Source organism: Typopeltis vanoorti, chromosome 13 (genome assembly GCF_054136105.1).
Source record: "Typopeltis vanoorti isolate ZY-2024b chromosome 13, IOZ_Tvanoo_1.0, whole genome shotgun sequence".
Taxonomy (NCBI): domain Eukaryota; kingdom Metazoa; phylum Arthropoda; class Arachnida; order Uropygi; family Thelyphonidae; genus Typopeltis; species Typopeltis vanoorti.
The window spans coordinates 74,172,317-74,193,411 of NC_143561.1; the positions used below are offsets into that span (position 1 = coordinate 74,172,317).

At 35.3% G+C, this 21,095-nt stretch overlaps 1 protein-coding gene across 2 annotated transcripts in view; it reads right to left on the reverse strand.

Annotated features, from left to right (window-relative positions):
• Positions 1 to 21,095, reverse strand: part of Nup58 (nuclear pore complex protein Nup58) — a 271,379-nt gene that overhangs the window by 41,499 nt on the left and 208,785 nt on the right. For both annotated transcript variants that reach the window (XM_090402967.1, XM_090402968.1), the window contains exons 9-11: positions 19,845 to 19,927; positions 8,040 to 8,241; positions 2,365 to 2,442 (exon numbers count right to left, since the gene is read on the reverse strand). In XM_090402967.1, coding sequence (XP_090259093.1) covers positions 2,365 to 2,442; positions 8,040 to 8,241; positions 19,845 to 19,927 — 363 coding nt within the window. The remainder of the gene's footprint in view (positions 1 to 2,364; positions 2,443 to 8,039; positions 8,242 to 19,844; positions 19,928 to 21,095) is intronic.

The window sequence follows — 21,095 nt, forward strand, 5'->3', positions numbered from 1 at the left end:
ATCTTTTTTTTATTTATTTTTATTTTTTTATAAAATAGTTCATTTGGTGTTGTTAATACCATTAAAAATAAGTCATGAAGGATTTGTATCTGTTTCCATGCCTGTGTATAGGTCCCTATAAAACTCATTACATATTTTCATTATTTCTTCTCTATTGTATTATAGTAATACTCACTTATTTTTCAATTTTGGAATCCATTTTTTCTTTCCAAGTAGATCATTTTTGAAGATTTTTTGTTTGCTAAATGTTTTGAATTGTTTTTAAATTACATTTTCTGATGTCATTTTTGATTTCTTTTCTAACAAACTTTCACATTTCTACAAATTCCATATTATCTTTGCTAGTTCTGTGTCTCCTTTTCTTTAATTATTCCCTTTTTTGACTAAATCAAGTGTTTCTAAAGTAAGTTTTCTCTAGCATTAGAACTTCCTATTTGCTGATAATGATTTTCTTAAGCTCTTAGTAACTTCTATTATTGTCAAAGCTTTTCCTCCATTCCATCAGATAAGCCTTCATTCATATTTTTTTCCCCTTCAACTTTCCTTCCATTTTTAACTCAGATTTTTCTTTATGATTTATTATATCTTCACCTTCTGGTGTATGTTTTTCTTGATGTTTATTTATATCCTTGTTCTCACTAGCCTATGATCACTATTATAATTATGGCTGATAACAGATACATGTAGTATTTCCATGCTGTTCACTATAACATAATCAATTTCATTAAAAACTTGTCTATTTAATGATCTCAAGGTCCATTTTCATTTAGCTTGCTTTTTTTAAAGAAAGTATTTCCTATATATATATAATCCCTTGCTTTCTGAAACAAGCAATTCACATGCTGGGGGAGATCATTGGTCATGGAGAAGTTGGAATTATGGTCCATAAAAGATGGAAAAATAACATTCTTGAATTTCATCCAGCCTCCCAGAGAATTAAAATCTTAGATTGAAAATCAATAAGCAATGTAATTTAAGTATAATACACTCACTAATATGCCCCCACATCATTCAGATGAAGAAATTAACAATTTCTCTTAGGATATCTCTAACACTCTCAGAGATATCACATATCACTGGAAAATTATGATGGACATAATTTAACTGTAAATTAGGCAAGAAACAAACAGGGAGAAAGTGCTTTAGGTATGCAAGGTATGGGTTCTCCTGGGCAGAGTCTATGTTTTAAGTTGTGCAAGTCAAGGCAATTCTGATGTCACAGATTATATTCTAATAAGCTCTCTGGTAAACTTTGAATCTTTTTAAGTTTCTGTTATAAAATAATATGGCTATAAAATAATGATGAATACGAGGGTGGTCTGAAAAGTTCTCAACCTAACAATGAAAAAACGAATTTATAATTTAAAAATTATTTTTATTTTTCAACATAATCTCCCTTAAGACTAATACATTTATTCCAGCAGTGCTCAACACCATTATCCCATCCCTGTAGTGGTTCTCAGTAAGATCTGTAAAATACCCTCTACAGCTGCAATCATCTCTTGATTCGAAGAAACACGCTGACCAGCGAGGAAGAGTTTCAGTTTTGGGAAGAGATAGAAGTCAGAGGGAGCCAAATCTAGGGAATAGGGTGGATATTCCAACAATTCATAGTGCAGATCCCTTAATTTTCCCATTGCCAAAACACCTTTATAGGCAGGTGCATTGTCTTGATGAAAGATGATTTGTTTCTTCTGCAAACCGGGTCTTTTCTCATGAATTTTTTCATCTAGTCTGGTTAAAAGATCGCAATAATATTCCCCGGTTATTGTTTTACCCTTTTCAAGATAATTAATAAACAAAATGCCTTTAACATCCCAAAACACCCACTTGATAGAATGACTTGCAATTTCACATGGATGCATATGAAAGATGTACCAACTGAGAAAAAAAAAAAATCTTGCCAATAGTGTTGCCATCTATGGTCAAGGAGAGAACTTTTCAGACCACCCTCGTAATATCCTCAGGATCCATAATTTATATCAAATTCCAAGTTAAATGAAAACGAGTATACAGTAAAGGATACTTGGAAAGTATCACATTCCATTAACCACCTTACCGGCCATTAAAGATCAAATACACACCCTCAAAAGCTTCGTATCCATCATAAATTTCAATGTAATATCTATGGTATTACAATTTTAATATGCACTTCGCATGCATAGAAATGTGGACATATATATACGTCATGTCCAGTAGCATGGTTAATACAGTATATTTTTTCCTTCTTGGTTTTTCTTATTTCTTTTCATTATTTTGAATGTGAAGGCAAATAGATATATGCATACTTAAAAATGTCAAAATTTAAGGACATTACATTTTGATTATTAATAACTTCATGTAGTTATATTATAATTAAATTACCTGTGCTTAGTCCTTGTCCAAACCCACCAGTTAATACATTTCCTTGTCCAAGGGATACTCCAAGCGGCGAATTAGTTCCTGAAGAATATCAAATAAAAAAAGGAAATATTAATGATTAAACTTTAAAGATATACACACAAAAAAATTTGAAAAGTGGTTAATGTAATTAAAGAAATGTAAATTGAGGGATTGTTAGTTCCTACAGAAACCTGCTAAGGAGAAGAAGAAGGTATCTATTGCATTTGACAAATGTGGAAATGCAATTCATGAACCATACTGAAGCTCAAAAACCACTATAGAGACAGTTTGGTTATCTTTTTCATTATTCAGACATGCATCAGAATTAACAACTCATATTTTGCTCAGTGTAACACGAGCACCATTAAGGAAGAGTAAAGGAAGTTACAACATTCAAAATGTTAACACAAGAATGAGTCAAATAGCATTAGTCATGCTTTCATGTATCTCGGTCATAGTTGGGTGAAAAAGAGAAAACAGTATTAAGGTTCCAAAGGACCAGACCAGGTATAGTTGTGTAATTCAAAAATAAATGAATAAATAAAAATATAAACAAATAAATGAAAAATACAAAAATAAAAAATTTATGGTGATTACTTCCTTAAACTTGGAGATGGGAGTGCAGACTGTTGAAATTAAGAATACAGAGATGACATCATGTTTTGCACGTTTCAAGGAACACACAATCGAATTCAAATCTACTATAGTGTAACATTTTTGTCTGATCCCACTGAATTCTATGTCTAGTGTTGATGACATCAGAAGCAAGGCCTGAATCCTCTGATTCTAAAAAGATTGGATAGGCAGGGATGATTTGAATGGTTCATTTCAGATGAATGGGCATAAAATAGGACCAAGAGGAGTATAAAGGAAAACATGCATCAGCAAATTAGCACAATGAGTGCAGGTAGAGTAATTATTATGGGAACTTCAACAATGGGAACATATACAAGAAGGAGAAAAGATAAAACAGCAAAGGAAATGGAATTTATTCAACTACTAAGAGATAATTACTTAAAACAGAATGTGATGGAGGGGAGGACTCAGGATATGAGAATGTTGGATCTGGTCATCAAAAGATCTGTTCATAACCAAGGTGGTCACATTGCCTCTAACTGGGGGAAAGTGACTTGGGAGATGTTAAATGTACAATTTTCAGTAAAGAAAGAGTATATGCAGAATGAGGATAATTATGGCCAAGCTCAGGAGACAGCTTAAAGCAGTGCCAAGGCATAAGAATCTGCAAGGGAAGGATGTTGGCAGTGCACCCGAGATAATGAAGAGGTATCTAGATGAGCAGTATCACCAAGCAGGAGCTGGAAAAAAAAATGCTGTAAGGAGAAAGTGATCACAAGCAACAATACCAGGCTCATGCAAGAAAGCTAACTAGCATGATATTGCAGGCACAATAGGATGAGCAGAAATTAGCCATGCACGTTTACAGGAAATTCCAATGGGTGATTTTACTATGTGCCAAGTAAGAGGAAGATTGACTAGGGAAGTGCTGATGGTAGCGATGTGACAAAATAGTTGAGCTGCTGAGTGACCACTTTGCAAGGATCTATCAGCCAAGTGAGGATACTGTTGTGACAGATGCAACAGAAACTGATGTGAGAATAGAAGTTAATAAATTGGAAGTAGTTAGGATACTGCAGAATCTCAATGTAAATATGGCAAAGGTATTATTTAGGCTACTAGGGATTACATATTATGGAAAGGTACAAAGAAACTGGCTTTACCAGAGATTTACCAATCTCTTGTAAAGTCACAGAAGAGTGAAAGGTGGCAAGAATAGAGGAGGCGCTATGACAGCAGTAGCAAATTCTAGAGCAATCAGTGTCTCTGAAGTAATGGTAAAAGTATTGGAAAAGTTTGCCAAAGACAGAATTCAGAAATGGGTGTCAAGAATGTGATACTCTATGGAGAAAAGCATGGGTTTGTAAAGGTAGGTTGGTTGTGCCTCAGTAATTTACTAACTTTTTTTATAATAGAGGAATGGCTTTGGATAAAGGAAATTTCTACACAATGATAATAATCGATTATAAAGGCGTTTAACAGGATACCACATGGAACTCTGTTGTGTAAATTAGGATAAATGAGGATGGGTATGAAGTTGGCGATTTGAATATGTGGTTGGTTGATGGTAAAATATCAAAAAAGCAGTATGTGGCGGAGCAGGATACAAAAGAAGCAAGTGAACTAGCAATATGCCAGACGGCTCTGTGCTTGGAATACTGCTGCTTCTTTTGCACATATATGATCCAGGAAATTATTTGAAGGGAACTGCTCCGTTTTCCAATGATGCAAAATCGGGTAGCATAATAGTTAAATAGGCTAACCGTATGGGCAAAAGATAATGGGTACCAGTTTAATGTAGAAAAGTGTCAAGTTCTGCATTTTGGGATGAAAAGTTTGCAAGCTAAAACTGATGATGATGAAACTGTATTCCAGGAAAATGATGAAGTTAGGGATTTGAGAGTATCGGTGCATAAGTTCAGAGGCAATATTGCAATGGTAGCCAAAGTTGCTTATAGGATTACTTGGTTAATGAATAACACTAACAAGAAGAAATAAGTAAGTTGTCATTCCTCTATAAGGCCTTGATATGTTTGTGTTTGCTATTTGGCCACATGGTCAAGAGGCATGGAATACATTTTTAGTGCATTTTACTATTTTTATAATATGGGCACCTCCATGGAGTCCAAAGACTCATCGGGGGCATACCCAATCTATGCACACAATCTTTCATAGCTCTCCTTGAATCCATTAACAGACAAAGCACTCACAACTGACTCTGGCAACCCATTCCACTCATTCACAACTCTCCAAGCAAAAAATCTAGTCCTCTCGCCCCTACTAACCACACCTATATTCAACTTCCAGGGAGGAAGCTGTTCTGTGCTCAAACATTTCCCATGCATCTATCCTATAAAACTTTTTAAGCAACTTATGTTTCTATCATATCCTCTCTTTTTCTCCTATCAACCAACTTCTGCAATCCACACACACTCTCAATCTATCCCCATAGGGAACATTCCACAGGCCACTTACCATCTTGGTCACTCGCCTCTCAATTCTGAACAAGAAACCCAGGGGACCAGACATGAGCACATCAAAGCCTTATAAAGAGGAATAACAACTTTATCTCTACTTGTTAATGTGTTCTTCAATAGTCAAGTAATCTTATGGGCTACCTTAGCAACATGTCCTCTAAACGTTAACTCTACCATACCCTTAAATCTCTAGCGTCATCTATTTCCTGGAGTACAGTGCCATTAATGTTATACATGGCTTGTAATCTATTTATCCAAAATGTATAACTTTACATTTCTCGATATTAAACTGACACCCATTAACTTTTACCCATACTGACAGTCTATTTAAATCATCCTGCAAACTTTCCAGATTGCCTTGATTAACTATTACTCAACCTAATTTTGCATCATCAGCGAACAACTGAATATTTCCTTTCAGATTATTTCCTATATCATTTATGTACAAATTAAACAGCAATGGTCCCAGCACTGAACCTTGCAGCACACCACTAGTCACCTGTTTTCACCTCGATTCTGCCCCTCCATTTAAATAGCCAACACTGTAAAATCCACTCCACAATGAAACAGGAAGCTAATGGCTGTCTGTCCTTCCTGGATACACCAATCACATGACTTCCAAATGGTTCCTTATCTTTTTCTGTTTATAGAAAACCCATATATACAGGGAGATATTTGCACAAAGTCACACATCATCCAGCTCAACAGAATGGTATCCTAAAAAACAGTAACTCATAGATCTAGAGCTATTTATTCCAATGGCAATGCTCTCAGTGCTGAACTCACTCACTTACATCACACCTTCTTAGCCAATGGCTATAATCTCCATAGGATAGAAAAAATACTAAATGCTCCCCAGAAATCCCCTCCATTGCCTATCACACAAGAGACTGCAGCAAAACTGTTACCCTCCCATACATTCAAGGCACATCTGAAAAGATATCTAGAATGCTCAATAAATATCAGCTATGCACCATGTTTTAAAGCTTCTGTTGATTCCAATTTTTGGAATCAACAGAATTCCTTATGTGAAATTGGCAACTCTCATCTGTTCACCCAAGGACAAACTCTATTCTTTATCACATCCAGGAGTTTATGAAATGCCCTGTTCTTGTGACTGGGCTTATTATGGACAGACAGGAAGAACTGTTGACATCCGCTTTGATGAACATAAAAAATACATCCGACACTATCATTATGGCAAGTTGGGTCTAGCAGACCCAACTTGCTATAATGATACCACATCACACAAGATCAATTTGAAGCAAGCAAAAGTGCTATACAGAAGTCATTATAAGTCAGTGAGATTGTTTTTGGAATCAATAAAAGCTTTAAAACACACTCCAAACCTCAACAAATATGGCTGTATAAATTTACCAAAAATTGGGAGACAGTCATTTTAAAATCTAATTAATATTTGTTTTTTTCTCTTTTTTGACATAGATGGCACCTAATTAGGACTTTAGTTCCTTGTGTTGCCCATTACAATATTTTGAAAACTAGTCCCACTGTTATATCAAATTGCTGTTGATTTGCATACTGTGACAAACTGTTTTTGTGCTCTGAAGATGCTGGATGTAATACCAGCAAATAAGTTAAAATATTATTTTCTTATCATTCTGTATTGTCATCAATACAGTGAAAATAAATAACATGTACTGTGAACATGTAAGCGTTTCCATGCACATGGCCACATCTGGATTACTGTGCTTAGCTTTGGTCACATTGCTTCTTGGAGTTGAAGAAATGATGGAGATGATCAAGAGGTGAGTGGTCTGTGGAATGCTTCCTATGATAATAGACTGAGGATGTGTGGGTTTCTAAAGCTGGCTGATAGGCAGAAAAAAAGGAGAAACATTTTAGTTATTAAAAGGGTTTTAAGGCATTGTTGCAGAGAACATATTTCAGCACTTGCTTGGAGAATGGCCAATGAGTGGAATGGGTTGTCAAAGTCTGTTGTGAGTGGTTTTTCAGCCAATGCCTTCAAGGATAGGTAGGGCAGATACTATGTAGATAGTGTGGGTTCTGCTGACTATTATATCCCTTTTTAGCTACAAGCTGGATACAGTTTGGAAGTTCCTTGCTCCAGTTAGCATTATTTTGTTTATTAGTTGAGTATAAATGTTTGAATCAAGAGAGCAGAAACATGGAAAAGAGTATATTTGACTTGTGTGAAGGTTCTGTGCAATAACAATATTTGTCTGGATCAAGTCAGCTTTTTTTTTTTAATCGAGCACTAAAAAAGGATGTGACAGAAAAATATCTAAAAAATTCCTATCTCATCAAATACTGCTTTTCTGAACATGTACACTCTACAAGCAAGCAAGAAAATTACTCTTCCAATAAAAGTTGGATTAGTTCTCTTATAATATTTATTTTAAATTTTGATAACAATTATAATTATATTTAAATGCCACTTGGACTATATTAATTTCAAGTAGCATTTAAACAACGTCGAACAAGAGGATTTCACTGAGGCATATTAGATTTAGTGAAAGCCACTTGTTTGATGTTATTATAAAAACATGATCACGTTTTGCATGAAAATATGAAGGTATCCACTTCAACATGAAATTTGATTCCATGTAATTATCTTATAGCTACCTGTCAGTTGTTGAGTCCTATTTAATGCTGTGGCCATTGCAACAGCAGCTGCACTTGGCATGCTACTAAATGGAGCTGGTCCAAAAGTAACAGGAACTTTGTTATGAGTACTGACTTTAATGCTGTCCTTCCTTGTTTGAAATATGTTTGTGCTCTCTCCATGTAATAAGTGCTGTAGTTGAAGAAACTGTTCTTTAAGTCCCTGAAAAATAATATAAAATATACTAATTTTTTTCATTATTAATTTTAGTAATAAAAGAGTATGCCTTATTCTCAAATTTCCTAATTAGAACTATAATAAAAAAAATATACCCGAACAATACTATTGTACAGATGGATAAAACGTAAAATTTCCACAGCTGATAGGTAGAGATTTCAGGTACTTTACAATTCAGGAATTTTAAAATATAAGTAAAAATAAATGAAACAAACTCTGACACATCATTCCTCAAAAAGAATAATGATTAAAAAAAAAAAAGAAAGAAAGATGGAACACTTTTAGCCTAACTTTAGAAATTGGTAGGTAGCCAGTATCCATTAAACTCTAACATGCCAATTTGAGATGGAAAAATGCATTTCATCATGTTTTGCAATCTTTACAAGTTTACAAGGCTCTGTTAATTTATTTATGAAATATATGCGGTAGTAAAAGTAAATAAAAATTTACTTTAAAATAAAACTTTAAAGTAAATACTCCAATTTCCTTGAAAGTAAGAGACAGACATTTTATTTTCAAAGCTCTTAAGGTTTAACATTAATGAAAATATCAATTAATGAGGCTTATATTTGTATAAAAACCTTAAAAAACAAATTGATATTGCTAATTCAGGTATATGTACCATAACATGTTTAAACATGGAGAAAAAAAGATGAAAGACCAAGATAAAGAATAAAAGGACAAAAGAAGAGCACACTGAGACTAATTCACCTTCAGTCAAAGAAATGATGAAGAAACAAAGATTAGATAGAAGAATAAACATAAAGGGATTTCAGGACAGGGTGTTTTGGTGGCTAGCTTTCCCTTTGCATCCTGATATAAGATGTTCTGTTCATTCACAACACAAACTGGCTTCCTTTCTCTAAGCTTCAAGGTTCAAGCCAGAAGGGAAGCTGAATCATTTGCCATCAGTCCTTAATTTATCACAAATAGTTAATCTCTAAACCAGAATACCAAGTCAATCCTCGTCACTCTTCCATTATTCTGGACCTTTTCTTAAGCAGATCTCCTTCCAGGTACACTGTCAATATCGGTTTTCCTCTCAGTTACTCTGATCATAATCTTATGCATGACTCTCTTTCTATTCAATCACAGCCTCATATCCTATGGCACTACAAAGCTACCAAATGGAATATCTCCAGAATTTTTATACTTCTTTTCCATGTTTCTGCTCTCCTGATCCAAACATTTACACTGAACTAATAAACAAAATAATGCTAACTGGAACAAGGAACTTCCAAACTGTATCCAGCTTGTAGCTAAAAAGGGATATAAAAGTCAGCCATCAGACTGTTCTCACATTGATGGAGAAGGTTTTTAACAACTAGCTTCTTCCCTAGTGAATCGTTATTATCAGTTATAACCAATCACTTAAATACTGATCTCCTCACCATTCTCAAAGGAGATGATGACAACTTATTGAATTTCAATGCTATTAAAACTTAAGCCTGTCTTATTACATGCAAGAAAGATGCTACTTCACTCCCACTTACTTCTGAGACTGTCCAGATATCCTTTCAAGATCTGTTTTCCCTTCTTGGGCTGAATGTGTTACATCCAGCTTATCCTGGCATAAGCATGGTACACTAACAAAAAAAAAGCACCAATCGTGGCTGCTAGAAATTTGTTATTTTTTCATTCAAAACATCATTTTTTTCTCCTGCCCAACTCCTAACACTTTATAAATAAATCTCAGATCCAACCAGACTTGGAATACTGTTCTCATATCTGGAGTTGTGCATCGAAGGCTCCCTAATAATTTTTGATGATATCACTGCTTAATAGGCGATTCCCCTCTCAAAACTCCCTTCAGTTACAGGTTCTCTTCTGTATTATGCTTTTTTTCCTACAGGTAGTTTCATGAGTACTGCTCTGCTAAAGTGGCTGCTACCATTCCTTGATCATCTTCTAATCCTGTAAGAACTAGAATAGATCCTGGTCAAAACCTATAAGTTGTCCAACTCCATACATAACAAACTCATCATCCTTCATTCCATCCACCTCTGCTCTATGGAACAATCTCTACCATACTGTTTTTCTCACCAAGTACTACAACAAGAACAACAAAAACTTGGTTACTCATTGCTTCTTCTAGTCTTTATCTGTATAACATTTTAATATAAGAAATCTAGGAATGCAAGCAAAATCTTCTTAGACAAAATCCTCTTATGCTGCTCCCACCCACGAAAGGTTATTTGCAGACCGATAGCACATTTTTTACCATAGGTGGGATAGGGATTTTTTTTTTTTTTTTGCTTTTTTCTATTTTTATCAATTTTATAAATATTTTTTATATAGTCTGGAAACCGTGCTCTAGACAACACACATGGAACTTTTTTCAAGCCAATTCAGGCCTCCAATAAGTGGGGGTAGCAGTTTCACAAAGGGCAATGATTCATCTCCCACCTAAAGATAATTGCAAACATCCATGACCATGGTGGAATTCAATCCCACAACCTGGTGGTTAGAGAGCAGGTACACTAACCACTTAGCCAACCAGGATGGCAAATATGTATATGTATGTTGCTATGATAATTCTCTCCTATTCTTAAAAATCAAAAATTACTTCCTCCATAATCAAGTAAATTGAGTCTTCACAGTACTATATATACAAAAATGAAAAACAGTTTAATAACACTAAGATACATTAATACAAGAAATATACACTCTAAAGTAAACTTTAACAACATAAAATCATCTTAAGACTCATCTTAATTAAAAAAAAAAAAAAAGTAATAAATCACTTCTTATCTAAGACCAAAGTATGCCAGATAAAACAGAACATCATCTCTCTTAAATTCAGCTGCAATTCAAATAAAAGAGGAATGAAATAACTTCAACTCGTCGGAGGAAACAATTATTCTGAAAAAATCTTCATGTAGAATTCCTATTTAAGAGTTCAGACTTAGATAATAAAATCCTTGATTTCAAACACTCCTGTGTTCCTTCAATCATTTAAAAATCAACTCACTGTACTTATTCTCCAAAATAGCCATTAAATCATTACTATTCTAATGGAACATTTAATATCTGATAAACATTTCTCCTTCTATTTGAGGAACTTCATTTTCAAAGTCCCTTTAATTTCTTTCACAACTATTCTTCCAGTAACCTTTGTAACATAACAGCTAATAATTTTAAAATAGCTTTCTTTCTTTATGAAAAAATAGTACTAATGGAACTTTCCTGTAACTTGTTCTAAAAATCCTTCCATATATCTACATATATGTATCTCTCTCTCTCACTCACAGGTCTCAACTATTTATTAGTTACCATAGTCTTGTTTCTTACCATTTTCTTTACAGAGGTTGCTTAAGGGTAGAGTCAAGTAACAGGGAGAGAACTCCATATCGCCTTTAAGAAATGAGAACCAACTGGAGCTTCAACTTAATGTCCAATCTTCGCTTTCACACGGTGCACCTCCCCCCCCCTCCCCTGCTTAGTAGGTATCTACCAAGTACTAAATGAATGAAGATGAGCTGACAATTTTTAGGACTTAGCTGGTCAAATTGAACCCTCTATTGACTTAAACCAAAAATACATATGATGGTCCAACAAGATGTGTTGTTAGCTGGGGTGTCGATTGGTTAAACAATGCACCTGCTGTTTTTGTTAGGAAACTAGAAGAGTGAAAAGTCAGCTACTGGAACAAACTCCAACTCAACATCTAAAAGAAGAATAAAATCAACATAGGAAGAAGTGAAAATATGAACCATCACTGTAAAGAGTATTAATGGAAAGAAAATCAAACCTGTTGAACTGAAAAAAGCACCATATGGACGCGAGTGATTTTAATGAGACAAAGAAGACAAAAATAGGTAAGATCTTACTAAATAATAAGTACTGTACACCCACAGATGCAAGACCCCTTCGACACTTCTGCACATGTCAGAAGAAGAATCCATTTCGATATTAGGGTAATCAATGCGTTTGTGGGATGAGTGTTTATTATTATGTCAGAAATTAGCTTTTCTTTTATGAAAATTCTAGTTCTTAAAGTGGTAACTATTTTGCTTGTACAACAGCTTTTATACGGAAAATTTACGTATAAAGCACATGATTTCACATGTTTGTGACCAATTTGTACATCCTTTATTTGTTTCTCCCCTTCAGCATGAAATGACTATTTTGGGCACATTGCCAAGCTCAGTTCTATGAAGTGTAGAAGTACAATGTATGATGCTATATTTGGGCAATAATGATCAAGGAAAGGAAGGAATAACAATAGCATTCAACACCAAACATGAAGATAAACTTCTTGATTTGAAAACAGTTGAAAGTACAGTTATGTGGGCAAACTTCAAAATGGGGAAAGGGACAATAAAACTCATTTTTGTTTACGGTCCCACAGAAGGTTCTCTAAAAAATTTTTCAAGACATCAGAACAGGTAGCTGACATAAAGAAAATGAAAAAAGTGGCTCTTGTTGGAAATTGAAACAGCAGAATAAGAAGTGAATCCCACCAGGCAAATATAAATGTTTTGGGAAACTTTGGTGAAAAAGGAAAGACTAATAATAATGATAAGTATCTCCTGGATTTCTGTTCAGGATACAAACTAGTCATTACTAACACATGTCCCAGCTTAAATAAGTTCACCTGTAGAGAATATGCAATAGATAAGAAAAGCCTCATTGACTATGTCATTATGGACAATGATATTTCCATGTTGGTTCAGAATACAAGCATGCACAGAGGATTTGAAGTTGGAAGTGACCATCACTTAGTGCTATGTAGGATAAAAATGGATATCACATCGAAAAAAAATATCATGCAAGTTTTAAAAAGAATTTCAATTGATCAGCTTTTACAGGTAAACTGTAGACTCAAAGAAACATTTTTCAATTCATTCATTCATCTTCAAGGCCCACGTTTCCTAATTGGGTTGTGGGGGCAGCAGCTGCAAGAGGAACTTCCAATGGTCACAATCCTCTGCCATCAAGCTCAGGCATTCTGGTGGGACTCCCAAACGTGTCCACCCAAGGTTTTGGATATAATCTATCCAGTGAGTCCTTGGCCTTCCATGTGGCCTCCCACCCTCTGACTTGTTAAAGAGGGCCTGCTGGGGGGGGGGGGGGACATCTTGTGGCATTCTGACCTGGTGCCCATACCAACATAACTATGATCTCCCAACACAGAGAATCTGCGGTTGAGTATTGAGGGTTTCCCGAATTGCAGAGCTTCCGACTCTGTCGAGTCTTGTCAGCCCCACAACCCCTCGAAGGAATCTTATTTCAGCCGCCTGGATTTGTGTCTGCATTCTTTCAGTCATTACCCAACTCTCATGACCAAAGGTGAGGATGGGGACATAGACTGTCTTGAAGACAGCCAGCTTTGCCTTCTGGCCTAACTCCCACTTCAATACTACCGAACGGCCAAGCTCTTGCAATATTGCGCTTGCTGAACCAATCCGAGTATCTAGCTTTACATCCCAATTTCCATCACTCGTGAATATGGATCCAAGGTATTTAAACTTCTCCACCTGCCTCAGTGGAACTCCACTCACATGTAGAGTGCACTGGAATGGTTGTCTTGAGACTACAAATGTTTCAGTTTTGGCCACACTGATCTTCATTCCAGCTTCTGCACAGACAGCTACAAACCTATCCAGGGTCTGTTGGAGGTCATCTGTGGGAGAGCAAAGCAGAACTAGGTCATCTGCAAAAAACAGATGTCCAATGCTACATCTTCCAATTCTGACACACTCACTACCTCGGCTGTGCCTATCAATCCAGTCCATAAATATTATGAAAAAGAAGGGTGACAGAACACACCCTTGGCAGAGGCCAACAGAGACTGTGAAAGGTTCAGATTTTGTGCTGTTTACTCTGACACAAAACTCTGGGCATTCATACAGGAACTTGATGGCAGCTAATAGTTGGCCATCCACTCCATACTCCTGTACTACTTGCCAAAGCTTATCCCGAGGAACCTGGTCATATGCCTTCTCCAAGTCCACAAAACATGTGTAGACATTCTTCGCATATTCCCAAATATTCCCAAGATATCTCAATGACTTGCCTTAAAGTGAAGATTTGGTCAGTTGTGCTTCTACCAGGATGAAAACCACATTGTTCTTCCTGGACCTTTGACTCAACTATGGCACCTTCTTTACAAGCACCTAGCATATACTTTCCCAGGCAGGCTGAGCAGAAAACATTTGTCAATTAAAAATGAAAATGTTTGAAAACAAAAACCAAACCTTGGAGTCTTAGTCACGAACTCTGAACAAAACATTGATTGATTCAGCTAGGAAGGTGTGTGTGTGGGGGGGGGGGAGTTGTCCACAAGGATAGAAAAACAAGATATTAAAGCAGCAGTCCTGAACAAGAAGAAAGCATGCCAAAAGTTATAGCAAATAAGTCAGCAGATTCCCTGAAAGAATAAAGAGAAAAATGTAAGAGAGCTACACTATTAAAATAGCTGAACAAAAGTCATAGAACGACTTCGGTATGAATTTAGAAAATAAATATTGGAAAGGTCACAAAATGTTCGGAATATCAATGTTTGAGGTAAAAAAAGCCATCAAAAACTTGAAATGTGGAAAGGCAGCTGGAGTAGATGATATTCGACCAGAAATGCTTAAATATTTAGGTATAAAAATTTTGCAGTAGCTACACTGCATAATTCATATAGCCTGGTCAGAGGGTCAAATTCCCAATGATTGGAGTAGAGCACTCATAGTTTCCATATATAAAAAAGGGAATAAATTGAATCTGAGAATTACAGAGGGATTTCTCCACTAAATGTTTCAGATAAAATTTATGAAATCATACTTGTAAAGAGGCTGAGAAAAATTGTGGGAGAGAAACATGGAGACGAACAAGCTGGATTCAGGCCAAACATAGGATATCAATATCAGATTTTCACTTTATGACAAATAGTTGAGTAATCACGAGAATATGACAAGGATCTGAACTTAAGTTTTGTAGATTTGGAAAAGGCATATGACAAGGTATGCAGAGTAAAGCTTTTCAAAACACTGCAATTATATGGGGTAAATGGAACATTAATACTGAGCAATACCAATCTGGTGATATCATTATCAACAAAAACATGAACAATAAATTATATTTTTCATATTCTGTGAGTATGCAGAATGTTAATTAATGTAAATTTTCAATGTTGGAACATGCTGTTATTAATGATAAATCTGTTTTCTATTCAGAATAGGACAAAAAACATGGATTATTATTTTTTTTTTTTTAAGACTGTGCTCACTTCCTATCCTTGGTAACCCTAGTTCACTATGTTCTTGTAAATACTCTGAAGATGATCAATGTTAATTTTACCTTGTCGTCGTCCGGTAGCATCCTCTAGCAAGAGGACTGCAGCAGATGAGCAGCTCTTCTCCATTTCTCTTGGTCTGTCGCCTCCATCATTCTTAAACCAGTCCATTCCACGATGTCATTGAACCACTCTCTAGTTGGTCTTCCACGTCTTTCTTCTCTTCCCCTCAACTTTCCCTTGTAATATAGTTCTTGTCAGGTGTCCCGAAGAACCTCTCAGAAGATGTCCAATTCTGGTCTTTCTTTGAGTAATATTCTTGAGCAGTGTTCTTTCCATCCCAACTCTTCTTAAAACTTCTTGATTTGATATTCTCTCTGTATAGCTAATCTTTTCCATCTTTCTATAACACCACATTTCCAATGTATTAATTCTTTCCATATCTCTCTTTCTGAGTGTACATGACTCATTTCCATATCTTGCAATACTTCAAACTGTTGCTTTAACTATTCCAACTCCAAACACCTATTTTAATATTCTTGTTTATTAAAGTTCTCTTAATTTCCATAAATGCCGATTTAGCTTTGCATATTCTATTTCTAATATCCAACTCTGAAGTTCCTTTCTCTGAGATTCAACTACCTAAATATTGAAATCTTTCCTCCACATCTTATCTTTACATTATTTCCTATTTTCTGCCCATTATCATCATCTTGGTCTTCTTTGTGTTAATCTTTGTGTTAATCCTTAGTCTGTACTCTTTACAGTAGTTTTCAATTCTTTGGAAAAACTACTGAAATTTTACCTAAATATTATTATTATTATTAAGAGAGACCTCCAGAGAGTCGATAACTCATCAAGGGAGGCCATTCTATTCACACCGGCTGTCATACCCATTCTTGAATTCATTCACGCTACTTGCACACAAACATCCAATGGCAATCCATTCCAATCACGCACTACTCTATGAAAGAAAAATCTAGACCCCCCCCCTTTCTTGACAGGATGCATTCTCAACTTCCATATGGATGTCCTCTTGTCCATTCCCCCATCCTCCATACTCAATCATATCACCCCTCTTTCTCCTGTTTGCTAGTGTCTGCAGCCTACAAATTCTCAATCTGTATTCCACAATCCTGATATCATTTTTGCCACTCTCCTTTGCTCTCTCTCTCTGCTGTATCAGAATCACCATGGAAACCAGCACATCAGACCTGCATGCAATAGTCCAAGTGAGGTCTTATCAAGGCCTCAATGATGGAGGCAAAATGACTTCCTTATCTTTAGATGTCAAAGTTCGTTTCAGCATCGCCATCATTCTCTTATTTGTATTTACGATTTTTGCTATATGATCCTTGAACTTCAACTTCTTGTCTACTAAAACTCCAAGATCAGTTAGCCTGATCAGTTTCTTCAAGCATAATTCCACCGATATAATATAACATTGGATATCTAATCACACCAAAAGTGCATGACTTTACATTTATTAACATTGAAATGACAGCAATTTTTGCATGCCCACAATTCCAGCCATATTCAAATCATTTTAGAAGTACTGCACATCAGCATCCTCCTGATAACCCTACCTATCTTTGCATCATCAGCAAAGATAGGTAGGGTAATCAAATCCTTTCCAATGTCATTAATGTACAGATTGAATAACAATGGACCAAGGACTGATCCTTCAGGCACACCACTGGTTACCTTGAATCTTGAAGATTCACATCTCCCATACCACTTTTTGATATCTGTCAGTCAGCCATCCTCTTATCCATGCCAACAGTTTATAATCCAATCCCATATTCTCCAATTTATGCAACAGTATTCCATGCTGTATGCTGTCAAAAAACAAAAGTATCATTACTATTAAATTATTTCAGGAAATTACATATACTAAATATTAATTAAAAGAAAACTTTAATCAATACTTCCTATATTTCAGCAATGTTACATTACCATCTTCATGGGAACATAAAACTATGATATGTGCATGCAGGCACTAACAACAAGCAAATGAGGCCGAAGAGAGTAACTAACGTTGTTCATAGAGTCCTAAAAGTGCCCCCCCCCCCCCCCCCCAACGGGGTAAATTGGGTCGTCTTGTTTGTTGGGCTGAAGCTTTCATGATGCAAGCTTCCCAAATTTGGCTGATTCCATAAACAATCTTTCATGTTTATATTTGCTGCGGTGTAGTAAAGTGGCTTTCTTCCAGCGTATTCTGTGGCAGGTATCCAGAGCATGGTCTGCAAGCCCAGAATGGCTGTATTGGTGAAACCAGATATAGTTTTTGTATTTGGATATCCTGCTATTAGCTGTCCTGCCTGTTTGGCGATAGTAGGACAGTTTACAGCTGCAAGGGACCTGGTATACTCCAGGTAGGTCTAGGGGAAGTGGCTGGTCTTTGGTGGAGCAGACAAGAGATGCCAATTTCGTATATGGTTTGTAACAGGTTGTCAGGTCATATTTTTTTAGGATTTTGGTTAACTTTTCAGAGATGCCCCAGATGTAAGGAATGGTGATAGATTTAGTGTAATCTTTGTTATGACCTGGGGGGGGGGGATGCAGTTAACAACTTTTAATATTTTCTGGATTTTTGGGGGGTTGTAGCGCCATTGAATAAGAATAAATAAGAATGTGTACGATGACTAAGACCTGTGTGGAGCCTAGCAAGAACAACCTCATCTCTTCCAGTTCTATGTTGACTTGACTGCTAATGTTTAAGTTTAGGATTAATCCCATGCAATTTGTTTGTAAGCACTTCCTGCACCATTAGGTAATTCACTTTGATTGTATAAACTGGAGCTGTCAAACAGTACATCAAAAAAAGTATGAGCTGATCTAGCAGCTGCAATTTCAATTCCCTTAATTCCAATATGGCTGGGAATCCTGCATAACTAAACATCAAAATGAAGAGTCTTCATTTTGTACAACAGATATAATACCTCACAAAGCACTGGATGTGGATTTTACATAGGAGATGAGAAGATCTGTAAAGAACTCAGTGAGTTCATATAAATTATACACTTTTGGTAGTCGTTTTCTTTCATATGCACAAGAGCAAGGTGAATGGCTGGTATGGTTGAGCAATTGGTATGTATCTACTCTCCAATGAACATGCTGCAGGTTCTAATCTGCCATGTCTGTGATCTTTAGGCAGGAGATTAATTCAATTGCCCAGTGTGAGATCACTGCATTGCATATTGGAGGCCTGAAGTGGCTTGAAAAAAAGCTCCACGTTTGGTCCCTAAACAAGATTTTTGGACCAGGTAAAAAATGAATAAAAAATAAAAATAATAAAAAATAGAAAAAAAAATCCCACAGAGATCTTTTACAAACCTACAAAAAATTTCTTGAAACAAGGTTTACAGAATTTACTGAGGTAATCCATATCTCAAAAAATTCTATGAACACTTTAAACATCATAATAAAAATAAGATGATTATAAATGTTTAGCCAATCATTATTCAATACTGCAACAATAAGGACACAGACTATGAGAACCATTATAAAAAGTGGTTAATAATCACTCATACATAAGATTTATCGGCACACGTTGATATGAATCTGAAGCGAAAGAGAAAAAAAAAGTTCATATGGGAGTTAAGATGTTTATTCTTGATACTGGTATATTTTTGATTTTGGTAACTTTTCATTATTATTTCATGTTCAGTGCTCATTCATGTTAAACTTACGTAATGCAGTTCGGAGCACTGTTAACTTTAATAACTTATCTAATAACCAAAGATAATCACACATGGCTTTTATTTATTTAATTTTTTTATATCACTCCCATCCATGAAAGGTTACAAACCTATAGTACATTAGTACCATGGGTTGCTAAGCATTTTTTAAAATTTTATTTATTATTATTATTTCTTTAGATAGTCTGGAAGCTCTGATATAGAGACTGAGCATAAAACGTTTTCAATCATGTATTCAGACACATTACATCCCAAATAAAGATAAGTAACAAAAAATTGCACTGAGACTAACACATCTAAAACAAATTGATTGCAAATATTTTCCAATTTTCAAGAAGTGGAAATTATTTACAATCATCTTCAAAAATATCACTGTATTTAAATTTTGAATGTAAAGGTATATTTCTCTATCAAAAAAAAGGGGGAAAAATAATATTAAATAGTTTATATATATATCACCAGACGAAACCAAGCAACTGGTGCCACTTAATCAGGAAATTGAAGTATTTTGTATTTACATGGAACAAAATAATATTAAATGATTGTGGATTCTTCTATTGACCGATTCCCTTTAACCACTGCAAAAAATACATAATACACAGATGATACATAATATATATAAGCATGTACTCCACTGAGGGAGAGGGAAAATATATACATACCTGTACAGTTTGATGACAAGTCTGAAGATTGGCGGCCAACACGACAAATGCATCGTGTAATCGCCTTATTATGACAGTCAGATCTATATAAAACAAAACATTTAATCTTAAATAACACAAAATAAATTATTCACAATATATATATATATATATATATATATATATTTCTATAAAAATTATTTACAAGAACAGAAGAATTGCAGAAATGTAAGTTTTCATTATTTTTACCTGTTTTCGTTTAGGAGTGTCCCCTATTTTAAATACATTGGCTTTTTACTCAAGAATTCTTAGGGTATTATAAGTGTATTTTAAGGGTAAATATATGTAAACTAATAGAGGAAGAAATTTTGGGGAGGTTAGGAAACGTGGGGGGATGTTTGAGGCAAGGTGGGAAGATTGATTAGAAAGCCAATTTTTTAAAAAAATAATATATATATATATATATATATATATTATTATATTTAAGGGCGCTTCTTTGGGGAAGGGTTTTATGGGAAACAGGGGCGGAGAAGAGCGTTAATGGGGGTGCGAGCCTTTTCGATTGTGTTACATCAGAACATTTCAGGATAAGTGTAGGGCTATGTCATAAAGCTTGGTGTATCTGCTTTAAGGGAGCTTGTGTTGCTTATTGGTCAGAGTTGTGACCTAATTTTTATGTTGTGGAGCTTCCAACACTCGGAAATTAGGTAGGGTCAGTGGACGTTGATTGAGTTTTTGTCGCATTTTATGGCAGTTGTTTCCGATATTCTAAGCATTGGTTCGTTGCCTTGTTTGTCTATTATTATGGCATCGCCTTGTCAATTTGCAGGGTATGTTCTGTTCTGTTCTGTTCTAGGGCATGGACTGCTATTTCTGTCTTCCCTGTACTCTGTATTCTATTTTTCTTTTTGATGTCGCATTTTTTTTGTGTTTAAATGTTCTGGAATAGGGATGTTACAATTGTAGAAGTGTTCTTGTAGTCTAGCCCATCAAGACCTGATGGTAGAATCTGTGTAGGTGTTCTAATATTTCTTTGTGTGTGTGAGATATTTAGTGGGTTTTAAGAGAGTTGCTAATTTTTGGTTCATGGTGAATACTAGTTTACTGTCCATGTGTTTGAAAATGTATTTGTGTGCTTTGTATGTGTTTTGGATGTAGGGCAGTTTGATAACCTTTCATGTTGGGAAATCTGTTTTGGTTGTTTTGATGGGTTTTTGCTGCTCTGTTTGCATAATTTATTAGTTGTGTGGGATAGTTGTGATTTTTAAAAAT